The sequence below is a fragment of the Penicillium lagena genome, assembly GCF_028827675.1.
Source record: "Penicillium lagena strain IBT 129212 chromosome Unknown utg000007l_segment0_segment0, whole genome shotgun sequence".
In the NCBI taxonomy this organism is placed as follows: domain Eukaryota; kingdom Fungi; phylum Ascomycota; class Eurotiomycetes; order Eurotiales; family Aspergillaceae; genus Penicillium; species Penicillium lagena.
In genome coordinates, this window is record NW_026623228.1 from 124,117 (window position 1) to 136,790 (window position 12,674).

At 54.8% G+C, this 12,674-nt stretch overlaps 7 protein-coding genes across 7 annotated transcripts; 1 reads left to right on the top strand and 6 right to left on the bottom strand.

The window, feature by feature from the left end:
• Positions 1–187: 187 nt before the first annotated feature.
• On the bottom strand, positions 188–2,632 carry N7510_009536 (subunits of heterodimeric actin filament capping protein Capz; the record flags this gene model as incomplete). The annotated part of the gene is made up of 8 exons (XM_056981461.1): positions 188–571; positions 682–836; positions 885–1,096; positions 1,444–1,758; positions 1,824–1,961; positions 2,009–2,061; positions 2,113–2,191; positions 2,253–2,632. 8 exons carry the CDS (start codon positions 2,630–2,632, stop codon positions 188–190), a joined length of 1,716 nt encoding a protein of 571 aa, XP_056829297.1.
• A 292-nt stretch (positions 2,633–2,924) lies between these two features.
• N7510_009537 (uncharacterized protein) lies at positions 2,925–3,644 on the bottom strand (the record flags this gene model as incomplete). The annotated part of the gene is made up of 1 exon (XM_056981462.1): positions 2,925–3,644. The coding sequence occupies one exon, from the start codon at positions 3,642–3,644 to the stop codon at positions 2,925–2,927; it is 720 nt and encodes a 239-aa protein (XP_056829298.1).
• Positions 3,645–3,703: 59 nt separating this feature from the next.
• N7510_009538 (uncharacterized protein) lies at positions 3,704–4,828 on the bottom strand (the record flags this gene model as incomplete). Its single annotated transcript, XM_056981463.1, has 1 exon — positions 3,704–4,828. One exon carries the CDS (start codon positions 4,826–4,828, stop codon positions 3,704–3,706), a length of 1,125 nt encoding a protein of 374 aa, XP_056829299.1.
• A 177-nt stretch (positions 4,829–5,005) lies between these two features.
• N7510_009539 (Zn(II)2Cys6 transcription factor) lies at positions 5,006–6,682 on the bottom strand (the record flags this gene model as incomplete). Its single annotated transcript, XM_056981464.1, has 1 exon — positions 5,006–6,682. One exon carries the CDS (start codon positions 6,680–6,682, stop codon positions 5,006–5,008), a length of 1,677 nt encoding a protein of 558 aa, XP_056829300.1.
• Positions 6,683–7,002: 320 nt separating this feature from the next.
• On the bottom strand, positions 7,003–8,110 carry N7510_009540 (phosphatase PAP2 family protein; the record flags this gene model as incomplete). Its single annotated transcript, XM_056981465.1, has 4 exons — positions 7,003–7,375; positions 7,424–7,763; positions 7,825–7,918; positions 7,976–8,110. The coding sequence occupies 4 exons, from the start codon at positions 8,108–8,110 to the stop codon at positions 7,003–7,005; spliced, it is 942 nt and encodes a 313-aa protein (XP_056829301.1).
• A 148-nt stretch (positions 8,111–8,258) lies between these two features.
• med7 (mediator complex subunit MED7) lies at positions 8,259–9,101 on the top strand (the record flags this gene model as incomplete). Its single annotated transcript, XM_056981466.1, has 2 exons — positions 8,259–8,525; positions 8,580–9,101. 2 exons carry the CDS (start codon positions 8,259–8,261, stop codon positions 9,099–9,101), a joined length of 789 nt encoding a protein of 262 aa, XP_056829302.1.
• Positions 9,102–9,722: 621 nt separating this feature from the next.
• On the bottom strand, positions 9,723–12,654 carry N7510_009542 (putative C6 transcription factor; the record flags this gene model as incomplete). The annotated part of the gene is made up of 6 exons (XM_056981467.1): positions 9,723–9,996; positions 10,052–10,785; positions 10,835–11,499; positions 11,551–11,722; positions 11,771–11,936; positions 12,503–12,654. 6 exons carry the CDS (start codon positions 12,652–12,654, stop codon positions 9,723–9,725), a joined length of 2,163 nt encoding a protein of 720 aa, XP_056829303.1.
• Between the last annotated feature and the right edge of the window lie 20 nt (positions 12,655–12,674).

A 12,674-nucleotide genomic window follows, 5' to 3' on the forward strand; every position in this document is an offset into this window, starting at 1 on the left:
TTGGTGCTTTGGGTTAAAAAAAGGATTTCTATGTTTTCTGCGTTGATATGTGGAAAGGCCTGGTCAATATTTATTTCTCTGGCAATTGAACAACTTTCAAGCGCAGGATAGCGTCTGGTTTACCGAGCTTTCTAATATTTACTATTGAAATGATCTATGTCTCTCTAGGTGAACGATTGCTATGCCCTTACTGGTTCTGCGCAACCCAAACCTGCTGGCCGGTGATCAATGTGCTCACCACGGTGCTCACACCGACGGCAAGGTCACCCACGGGAATCCAGCCAAGGAGTGACCCCGGCAACAACAGATCGCAGCTATCAGCAACGAGCTGTTTCATTAGTGGCGCGGCAGCCGAAGCACATGGCTTCTTCTTCTTCTTCTTCTCATCCTCATCTTTCTGCTGTTTCTGGTCCTTAGCGGGCCTAGTTGTCTCTGCAGGCTTGGAAGATGTAAACAAGAGGCACCAAGAACTTCTTGCAACAGACAGGGCCAGAGCATAGAACCAGAACTGGAACGCTTCGCGCAGAATACGATTATTCCAGGGCACTGGATGGACACCCGTTGCATGGAGCTAGAAACTAGGTCAGTACGCCATTTGTCACTTGTCTGGTTTCTGGTTTCTGCAGGGTAACGAGCCCGCATGCCTAGGTGAACGGTCAGGGGTCAATTGGATTCACTTACAATCGTCAAATCCTCCAGCACAATATATAAACCAAAGGACGTACATTTGGCCATCTCGAGCCATATGGGCATCGAGCCGACACCATCTTCACTAAGGAGCGCGGCCACGCGCTGGAATGAGGGTATGAAACCAAAGAGCCGAAGGAACCGGCGCGCTGAAAACATTAGTAGTATTCCAAGCAATTTCTGAAGAAATAGCCTACTCAATGCCAATTGAAGCTTGGCCGTCGTGAACTGCACGGCGAGAGTTCCGACGCTGAAAACCGCGGCGATCTGTGCGAGGGCCTGGAACAGACGTAGCGTCTTGTCCAGGCCGGCAGTGCAATTGACGAAGCGGGTGAACTGGTGAATCATTTTAGAAGAGTGAGGAGGTGGCTGGATGCGGTGTGGTAGGGATCGCGGGTTAAATATCCCACTAGAAACAGTTAGCTTGATCAGGCTAGTGAACTAGTTGTCTCCCGAAAGGCCTCGAAGGGGCCTTGCTTATTCAGCACATTGGGGAGAAAGAAACCACCTATAGTGGACATGATATGCAACAAATGTACTAATAGACAGTGGTTTATGTCGTACGATTCTCAACTAATGCGGTGAAGCACCGGGGGTGCGCGGGACTGTCTCCATCTAGTTGGGCAATGTGCAGAGGAGCCGGAAAGGAATCAGCAGTGGATATACGGGCCTCAGATTCTGGCAGATATTGATGAACATATGCGAATGCGGTAGCGGCTTCATCGTCCCTTCCCGCCAGAAATGTCCTGCCCCAACCGATAACCTCCGACCTTTTCCCACTCGACCTTCTGCCGCGTAATGGGCAGCTGTCGCCGCAGGTTCTTGAATGCGCCCTCGGCCATCTGCACAAATGCCCGGTTCAAATCCTCCTGGTAATCGCGCTCCGCGGTCGCAATGCGGGAAATGATCGACTCGGCTGACACGGAGGGGACGGCGACGTTGATGGGCTTGGTGGTGTTCAGAGACACGTTGCCGTCCTCGTAGTAGTGCACGTCCACGTGGATCTTGCCAGTGACGGTGGTGGACGTAGATGAGACAGGAACCTGGTAGATGGCACGGAAACGACCGTTCCTGAAGGCAGGGGATACTTATTGGCTTTTTGTTCATTTCTCATAGAAACCGTTGTAGTCACTCACCAGAAATTGTTGGGCGAGTAGCGGTTTGCAACCAGAACGATTGCGACTGTCGAATCGTTCTCGATTGGGTAAACACCGTACGAGCAGCTGGGATAATGTTCACGAGCATGGACGCCAAGCGACTTGAGCAGCGATTTACTGTAGCTTGTCAGCACTATTCTTTCTGCGTTTACCCCAGCACTCACATCAAGTCGGCATTCTGAGACTCCAAGGGTGATGATTGCGCCCCCGATGCTGTCTGTTGTATGTCAGTCGACGGGTCGCCGCAACCGGGGCCACCCAAACCTACCTGTGTGGTATGATCGACCTCGAACGATGTCTGGCTTTCCGTGTCAAAGTAGCGGTTGCCTTCCAGCTTGTTAAACTCGCTGACTAGAACCTTAGAGAGAGTATCAGCATCTCCGCAGAAACATGGCCAATCACGAATACCCCACCTCCTGACTGGATCCTGGCAGCTTCACCGTCGTAAGCTGGCTCTCATTGTATCGTTCAAAGGCGGAGGCGAGCGAAGGGATGATATTCTCGCCCTCGGAGGTCAGGGCTTGCACGTCTGTAGCGGCATTGAGCTTAGCACGGGGTGACCGAAGCGAACAGGCAAGGTAAACAGTGCGGCGGGGTAGGGAGGAAAACAGGTCAAGAGGAAGGCCAATTACCGGCAACGACATCCGCAAGCTAAAGAGATCTGGGTCAGCGAGTCTTGGAGGTGATAGCCACGAATGGGGGTAGTGGCTGCGGGGTGGTGAGTTGCATACCTCGCCAGGCGGGGCACCCTCGATGAAGGAGGATGCGAGTTCGACAGTGGATGCCATGGTGCAATGGCGGGTGGGTGAGAAAATCAACCGTAGCCGCACACTTTATGAGTTGGGTAGTGGTCGTTGTTGTCCGATGTGGTTTGCGGAGGGAAACAGACCAAGGCGGAGAGGCAATCGGCACGTGGTCAGCTCTACACCTGGATAAGGGACGACATCTCTAGTATGCACAACAACGACAGCGATAACCACAAGGATATGATATGGTATTGAAGAGAAATAATAATCAATATTATGGAAAAAATATTCAATCCCCAACGCCAGCCAGATCCCCAAGAAACAAAAGTACCCCTTACTCAATGCTCATGTTCATGAATCCATCACTAGCTTCCGTCATGCCTTGCAGTCCCACGCGTTTCGGCGTCCCCGTATGGGGGTTCGTTCGTTTATCGTTCTCCGTGCTAGTGCGCTCCGAGAAGGGCGCTCCGAGCGATGGCTTCGGCGGGGGCCCCCAGGGATTCGGCCCCGTCTCGTTGACGGTGGAGGAATGCGTCAGCACGGGACTGCTCTGGGCACTCACACTGGGCGACACGGCGCGGCGCTTGAATAGATTGGGGTCAAAGTCGTCCTCACGACGCCGTTTGCGCGTAATCTCGATGGCGGCCGTGTTGGGGGCATGGGGAGTGGAGGAGCGAGATCGCACTTTGACCGAGTCGGCTACAGAAGACCCCATCGTGGTCGACGGGGTCATGTCCAAGGCCATCTCATCATCTAGAGCCGACGAAGCGCCCATCTGGCGCAGGGGCGGCGGGGTACGATATCGGTCATCGAACGAGTTCCAAAACTCCACGCCTCCCGAGTTGCGACTGGCTTGCTTGCTGAAACTGGGCGCAGATGGGGTTGCCGTTTTGGTTGAAGCCGTGTCAAATTCCGATGCCACATCTTGTGGTGGCTGCATGGTTGATGGAAAAGAATCCAAGGTGGGAGACGTCTCAGGCTCCGTGTCCCGAACCTGACGAATGACTTCAGCCTCCCGTTTCATATCGCTGTCAACAGGGGCGCCCTCTTCCATAAGGGCTGCGCGAATGCGAGCAAAAGTCTTGGTTTTGGGCTGGAGATATTTGTCAGATATCATGGAATGGAGTAAACCCAAATAGCACTCACCAGTAAACTTCCGCGTCGAGTAACCGCACGACGGATCACACCCAAAGGCCCGCCCTCCATATGCGATGCGGCAGTGGGACTCCCGCCACGAGCGCGGCTTTCACCGTCATCACTCAGATCTGACAGACGCAAGTCGCGCGTGCCCAAGCTGAGACTCTCTCGTCGCGCATGTCCGGTCTGTCGCGGGGCGAAGTACCCCCCTGTAGGGTTCTCCACGCTCTTCATAACCGGAGGAGACTGAGGCCCAGGACTCGGTTTGGAGCTGTTACCGCTTGCGCTACTCGAGCTGTGTCGACTGCGTCCTTTGGTGTTGCGGAACCGTGCCCGCTGGAAGCTCATGAGGCTTGCCGTTGCCTGGTGGCATCCAGCCATCCAATCGTTGCCGGGACTTTGGATGTTGCCCGTTGCAAAGGGACTTGGTCCACTGCCCATTCTTACCGCCTGCGGTGTATTGAGCATGATATCATCTCGATCGCCCATCATGTGGTCATCGTCGTCCTCGCTCGTACTGGTGTCGGATTCCATCATGTTGACGCTGGACACAGAACTCGAGATCGTCGTGCGGTCTGCAGGACCAGAGGTTGCAAGCGGTGGAACTGAGGTTGAGCCTAGAGAGCCGCGGCGCTGAGGAATCGTCATGCCCCGGCCACCGATGGTCGGCGACGAATCGGGGGATGATTCAGCTAGAATCGAGTGGTGGAGATTCGTACATGCGCGCGAAAAGTCCAGGCCGCGTGAGCGTCGCGGAAGCACGGAGCTTGGTGAACCATATGTGTGGGAGGAGTCGAGTTGGGGAGAGAGCGGCGGTGCGCGGTTAGGGACGGAAGGAGAGGCGGTCTTGGAGGGGAGGTTGAGGGACAGGCTGGGTTGGTGAAGGGAGGAACGCCGGGGAGTGGAGGGTAAAGACGGGATCACACTGTCATCCTTGCTGGGTGGGCGACTGAGATCACCGGTGGAGGGTTGGGATGAGGTCGTTGGCTTGGAAGCGTCGGATAGAGAGCGCGACTTGGGTGAGCGCGAGGGTTGTTGGAGCTGTTCGGTCAGTTTGCTGTCATAGGCGAGGCGGCCCCCAGACGGGCGGACGTCTGTCATGATCAGGCCGGGGCAATCATGGTGCTGGTGAACAAGTCACGCCGGACGAACTGATGGTCGATGCGGAGATCACGGGGGCGCTAACCGGATGCGGCAGGGAACTAGGGCACCGATACTCGAGTCACAGATAGTCGGTAGTATAGATAATATTGTACAGATATACAGAAGTAGACGAAATCATGCTAGACTCATCGCCGTGCTGATGGGAGCCACATACCACTCCCAGTCGTTGCAGCGGTGCGGAGCAGCTCCGGGCGTCTTGACCAGATCGAGATCGCGGGCCTGCCAGACCTTCGCAATGACAGCCCGCGTCCGCGCGACATTGGAGATGGTCGACTCGGCCATGACAGCTAGGGCCTGTAGCACCAGGGGCCGCCCCGATATTGCATCGCTCTCCGAGTCTGCCCAGAGCTCATCCTGCGCCGGATCGAGCTCCACGGCGGCCACAAAGACGGGCCATGTCACGTTAGCGTGCGATCCTTGGTTGAGCAACTCGGAGACAAGGCGCAGAATCCGGCGCACGTATTCCACAACTAAAGGGGTGGTTGGACAGGCTTCGTACAGAGCACAGTGAAGGTAGAGAACAGCAGCCAATCGTTTGGCCTCGGCCACAGACGCGAGAGTCTCGTCGTCTCCATCCTCAACTTCTTGAACCAGTTCGACAAGTTGTTGCTCCAGGGACGCAGCATGCAGCGAGAATGAGATTCGGTCCGCGTCAGAGCCTAGCTTGCGCCGTCTCCGGCTCAGCTCTGTGATGGCCGAGAGCACCGACACCAGTTCGGGGCTACAGCCCATCCAGAGATCAATGTTCCGATCATCGGCCTTCCAGTAGTCGGTGCCAAACAACACCTCCTCGCCGCAGGCCGTGCGACCCATGACGTCCTGAAAGGCAAAGAAATGTTCAGCGAACGCAGTGACTGGATCGGGGGCGGATTGAGATTGAGCAATCATCTGTTGTCTGCGCAGCCGAATCAAGTCCTTCGCCCCCTTGAGATGGATCGTCCAGTAGTGATCGCATTTATCCACGATCTCGTAAAGACAGAGCATCATCATGATGACCAGAACTTCGGGATCCGCACTACAGGTCAGAGACCCTTCAGAGAAGAGTCGACGGCGGAGATCCTTTAATGTTGCAGATTTGAGGCGCAGCCCCATAGCACTGTAGGTCGGATCAAAACGAGACCAGTGACAAGCACCCAAGGCCTGAATGGCTTGAAACAGCGTCGGGGAAGCGGAGACACAAAAAGGGAGGATCACGGAGGCGAAAGGCGAGGATGACGTCGAGCTGGCCGTCGTTCGAGGGCACACTTGTTGGAGATAGTATTCGAATAGCGGACCATGACCCGACTCAGGAACATTGGGAAATAAAGACAGAGGCGGCATGGGACGTGGGCTCCGACTATAATTGGTCTGCAACCAGGAGGCAAGACCGTTGACAGGCACGACGGCGCCGAGTTCGTTCAACGCAACATCCACCTGGTCCGATTGGTCGAATGTAGAGACACTGCTATTGATGAAGGCCCAGGGATGCACCCCAGGCACGGGGCACCACTCGCGAACGTCATCTAGCGAGAGCGATGCGGGAGGAGATGGCGAGCTGGTGAGTTGGCCGCCATGCACTGCGCGGGCCTTACTCCAGACGCCCGCACGACCAAAGGCCAGGCCCCGACTGGCGAATTCAGACTGCCATTTGAGGACTAAGTGTGTCGAGCAGGGCAGGCCACGCTCCCGGCAGCGCGTGCATACGGGTTTCTTGGTGTCGCACCGGACTCGACTCGCCCGGCATTCCCGGCAGCCGCTGCGGGACCGTGTCTTGGCGGGGCCTGTTCGATCCGCGGCCTTTTTGCGTGGCATCCGAAGAGTCAAAGAGAGGGGGGTTGTTCTTTCACATGGCCTGGACGCAGGCCTTGGTCAAGTGGTGGGTGGATGGCGGAGAACGGGTTTCGATCTGGAGGATATCGGTTGGCTGTTTACAGCGATCCCAGTCTGAGCAGGATTATTATTGTTGCACAGCCGAAAAAACCCTCGATGGATGTGGTGGTGGTGAGTCGCAGAGTAGGAAGGAGTGAGCAGAAGAAAAAGCTGGCGATAAGAAAGTGATTATCGGCCGCCACCCCGCATGATTCATATTTACAATTGATTCATTCCACTATGAGCTACATAGTACAACGTACCTAATGGCCTCGGGACCCTTCGGCCTCTTCTAGCGCGTAGCTCTCCTCTGATGGGGCTCCATCGTGGATTGATCGCGACAGAGCCTGCTCTTCGTCGCCCAACCTGGCAAATCCATCCGGGGTGGTAACCTCGGACTTGTCATAAGGCACATCACAGCGGATCGAGCGCAGAGGCGGATAGTAGCGACGGTAGGAGAACCAGGCGACCAAAAGACCCAGCAGCCCGCCGCAGGTGACGTCGTAGACATCGTGCCGGTAGTCATCCAGGCGTGAGATGGCAATCATCAACGCGCACAGCAGCGGCAGGAAGGCCAGCAGACACCGCGCGAGATCCGTCCGGGGACGATACACATGCATCTGACCAGAGAAGAAGCTACAATGGATTAGCAGACTTGCTTCGGATAGCAACGTGAACACCTACAGGGACAGATAGCCTAGGCCACTGAAAGCGAAGCTGCTGTGTCCACTCGGGAAGCTCCGCCAACCCTCCTGCAAAATGTGCTGGTCGGGCTGCGTGCAGACAGTCCATGCGACCAGCGCATTGTCCGCTGTGCCTCGCGAGGGTATGCAGCGCGAGAGCAGATCAGGGCGTGGCCGGCCCACGGCATTCTTGACCACATCCGTCAGGAAAGACGTCAACATCAAGGCGACAAGGAGCCCCAGCACTGTCACCTGTGTCTTTTGCACCCCGGGACGGAACATGGCAGACCAGATGAGAAGGATGCAGAAGGGAATGACGCCGGCGTAGAAGATCGACCACGCTGGGCCAAGAGATCAGTTTATTGGAGGCGTATGGGGAAGTGCAGGAGGAGCAGATCGTACCGACTGGAACCCGTTCATGAACGGCAAACGGGTATTGAATGGAGCGATTGTCGAGGGAGAACATGCGATGGAAGGGGACGATAAAGAGCTGGATCTGTTTTGTTATTAGCACTCCTCTCTCTCTCTGTGTGTGTGTGTGGCAGGAACTGACCAAGGTCCATAGAGCGACCAGCAACCCCAGCGCAATATAGTCGGCCGCATACGACCGCTGCCAGAAACGAGCCGCAGCGCCCGCGAAGCCGGCCTGGTGAGCTAAGGGCGTTGATCCCAGGCCCGGGCGAGACATCCTTATTGTTTTGGGGGAGGTGGTGAAAGAGATCAGGTGCCCCCGGTCGGCGACAGATCAACAACGGAAGCACAGACCATCACTCACCATTTGCTCTCTCTCTCTCCTACCACTCCGCATTGGTCGTCCTCCAGCAATCCCTCCCACAATGGCCGACGCCAGCCAGCAGCGAACCGTCACGGCGGCCTTCGCACCACCACCGCCGCTGTGGAAACACTTCACTCGCGACAAGCTCGACCAGCTGGAACGCATCAAGGACGAGACAGCCAAGGGCGAGGACGGATCGCCCAACATGAACAAGAACTGGACCCCGGAAGAATTGCGTTCCCTGGACCTGCCTGCGGAGCTACGATATTTGGTGCCACCGGAGTTGCCCACCTCGGGCCAGTATAGCGTATTCGGTGAACTTCAAAGCGTGAGTCTAGGAAGTGACCTCGTGCCTGAGACTTGCTGACAGGATCGCATGTAGCTCTCGACCACTCTACCTTCCCTAAAAGAACAGGGAATTGAACAACTCTATCCAGATTCTCCCATCGCAGATGCCAGCACAGACGGCCGCGCGAGCCCTTCGCAGCCGTCGCAGCCACTCAACCACGCGCACTATCTGCTCAAGATCAGCAAGTCCCTGCTTCTCAATTTTCTCGAGTTTGTCGGCATTCTGTCAGGGTCACCGGAGCAGTTCGAGTCCAAAGTGGAAGATATGCGCAATCTCTTCATCAACGCCCACCACCTGCTGAACCTCTACCGCCCTCACCAGGCCCGCGAGTCACTGATCATGATGATGGAGGAACAATTGGCCCGCAGCCGAGAGGAGATCAAACAGATGGACAAGATCAAGGTGGACATTGAAGGCGTCCTCGAACGGCTGCAGACAGAAGGCAGCCAAGCGGCCACCGCACAACCGTCGGATGCCATTCAGTCGAAGGAGCAAGACAGAAAGGCCGACAGCGACGCTCGTTTGATCTGGGACCTCCTGGATCAAGAAATCTGAAGGGAATGGATGTTTAGATTGCTACCGACACCCCCGCCCCCCGAGGAACTTGTTCCCCCAACAGTCACAATGACCGATTCCGGTTTAACGACTCGATACCCCTCAATTGCCTGAGATTGAAGCCCATCAACCTCTTGCAAAACCACGGTATTTGCTCTAGGAAGCATCACGCGCCGATCCTTGATTGCGCCGGACTCCACACGCTCCCAATCAGGGCCATGCGAGGGCTTCAGGCAGATACCTAACTCCAGCCCGCCCTCGGGAACGCTCTCTGCAGATACAGGGCAACCCGGTCTTTGCAGCTGGACCCACGCGAACCCATAAGCATTGGCTGGAATGAACTGGGGCAAAGTGGATGCAGCCGATTTCTGCCAACGCAGGGCTGTATATATGCTCTTCACAGTATCCTCGATCATGGCGATGCTAGATGTAACCTTCAATTTGACTTCAGATGAACTTCGCTTTCAAACTGCGTAAGGGAGTTCACATATGTAGGAGTTATGTCATTATCGTCGTCTAGTTTATCCTTTTTTGTATCCTCAAGACGCCTTGTACCCTATATGCCGCTTGATCCCAATCCCAAGAAGGATAAAAGCGCGAAAAAGAAATCATCAACCGTACTCATTCCTGCATTCGTGATCCGGCGCTCTGCTCGGCCCAGGCCTTTTCAATGGCACACCCGGCCAGTTGCTTCAGCTCCACGACAAAATCTGCCACCAGCTTCAGGTGTACGACTTCGTTCACAGAGGATAGCTGTCGCGAAAAAACGCGCTCGACCATGCCCGACGCAATCTTCAGCAGGTCGAGATCCTTGCGTGACTGCGGATCCAGAGGATTCTGCAGGATATTGCAGAAGATGGCGAGTAGTGCAGACATCGGGTAGAAAATTAATGTCCTTGAAGAAGGATTAGCCGTCGATAAAAGATCTTCAGATGGTTAAAAATACCCACCAGAAAATACCATCGACCAGCACATGCTCTGCCGCCTCCAGATAGCACAAGGTTGAGCGGCTCGCCTCGACGGAGAGTGCGAGAGACGAGCTCACGCCTTCCATAATTCCGCTCTGGGCGTTAACCCAAGCCTTGCAGCGACTGCTCGCCTGGTGGATAATAGTCATACAGAGGTGATAATTCAGACGCAGGATGACCGAATGCATGCTAGCAGTAGGATCAGGGGCCTCATACTTGAAGGACATAGTTGGACGCCATTCGGGAGGCACAGACAACCGCCATTGTTCTAATTCATCATCCAGCTCCCGAATAGCCTTGAGGAGCTCAGCGTCCGATTTCTGGAGGGAGCGAACCGAGTACAGCGCAGTATGAGCTCGGGATTTGATGATACTTAGGCGCAAGTCGAAGGGAAAGACTGGTTGGTCATAGGGGCTGTTTTCGTCTTCAATGGCGTCCCACAGGCGGTCCATGTAGCCCTCCGGAAGGGTCAGATCGCAATTCTCATCGGAGATAGTGGGTGGTTGTCCCGTGCGCAAGGCGACATCCTTATCAACCGTGTAGCAAATCCAGAAGAGATTGCGGATATGTCGCCGCTTGCGTTGGCTGCGATCATCGGATGGATGAATGGTCCTTCCCGATGTCAAATTGCCACCGAGCATGAAAAGCAAACGAGCAGCGATAGCCCCATAGTAACTGGCGGCGCACATATTACCCGAGGCTAGTTCAAATAGAGCCTGGAGATTTTAATCAATGTTGGCTTGCACTCGCGAATAAGAAACTTACTAGTATGGTCACAGTTTGGATTCCCTCCAGACTGGCCGGCTCTTGCAGGACTTGTGCCAGGAGAAACTCTGCTTTAGTAGCCATAGCCTCACGATCTATCGGAGTGCGAGAAAACGATCCAAGTTGGGATTTGACTGGAGGGAGGTGAGAGACAAAGGCCACAAATGCAAACATGCAAGCTCGGACGCCAGCCTGGCCATATGAAAAGCGAGAATGAGACTCGTGATAGGCCGCATTCATGGTTTCTTGAAACAGCACGGCATCAATAATCGGAAAGATGCGCTGCATCACGTTGGAGTTGAGAAAAGCTTGGTAATGGCTTTGGACAATGGCCCACTCGGGCAGTTCGAAGTGTTTTTGGGTCTGCATGCTCATTAGCAGCTTATTGGAGCTCTGGGCTCGTTCCTTCTCCCATGGCGGCCGGACTGGCGTGAGTTTATCGACCGAAATGGGCTGTCCAGTTCGGGACTCGATCCATTCCTGGCCTTCGGGCAGAAGGAACGGAAGCCCGGTGAGCAGGCTGACGACGCCGAGCTCTCGGCCAGCGAAGTGCACAGCAACTGACGATGAGGCTGGAGGCTGGCTGCCGCTACTGCTGGGCGAGCTAGATGCCGTAGTGATAGTTCGCGGTGAATGGTAAGACTCGCGAAGTATCGGTGGCGACCCTGCCGAGCTGGTCAGACATGTCGCACGTCATTGCAAGAACGAATACATACCGGAGCTTGAGTTTTGTATGAGATTATCCGTCAGAAGCTGTTCTATACGACTGATTCGGTCCGACAGGTGCGAGGCCTTGGGCCGCCTGCGTTGGATTGGTGAGGCGTCCGCTTGACTGATGCTGAGGGAGAGGTTCTTACCCATCATCGCCTCGTTCTTTTTTGCGCCGCACTACTCTGTCAAAAGTACAAGGGATGTTATGATGACTGCACCAATTACACTGCGGCAGTGCTGCGTCACATTTGATCTGCTCTTGTTAGCATTCTTATCTAGATCGTGGGCCGTCGGGACAATGTACCTTTCGCTTGTAGCATGAATCACAAGCACGCGCGGTACGCTTGTGCGGCTGGGCGTCCGAGATTTCCGCCGCTGGATCCATCCCGCCCTAATGCAATGCTCCTAGCGAGACAGTAAGAAGAGCCATGCAGCAAATGAAGCGTGAAACTATTAAGTCTAGGAAGCTGCGGATCTTCCGAGCCGCTGACAAATTCCTGACTCAGCGTTCCAGCTTTCCACTCGTCCATGATCTTGTCCATTTCTATGTAGAAGAGAAATGTAGAAAAGGTCGTATGTATAATTTACTGGCATCTCATCTTCTTTGCTATTAACAGTCCGAGTCTGTCCTCACCCGAAAAATATATTTTGGCTACGCAACAACTCTCGGAATCCAACAGTAGGGTCCTAAGTCATCTTCGTAATATATCATGGAAACTATCATCTCACCCCCAGCCAATGATTTCAGACCTCCAGTAACGATAGCTTGGGCCATATATACACTCAAATCAATGCAAGACAGAACCGAAGAATGCAGAGACAAAATTTAAATGCAGTCCACCGCTATGCGCAATCCGATTATGCCGTAGTGTCCCTCCAAGCAGCTAAAATATATTAAACCTTCTCTTATGTTCGACAGTCTGTATATGCTCTCGGAGTTGGACCCGGTGATGTCACATCACAGTGCAGATGCAGCAATCGCACTCCTCGTCGCCGCAGTCACATCCGAAGCACGGTTTCGACACTGTCTTGATAGGCTTCTTCACGGAACCACCCGAACCAGAGGAGGGCAGTGTCCAGTTGATCGGGGTTAGGATAGTGGGGGCCATGGCAGAGAGGAGGCACTGCG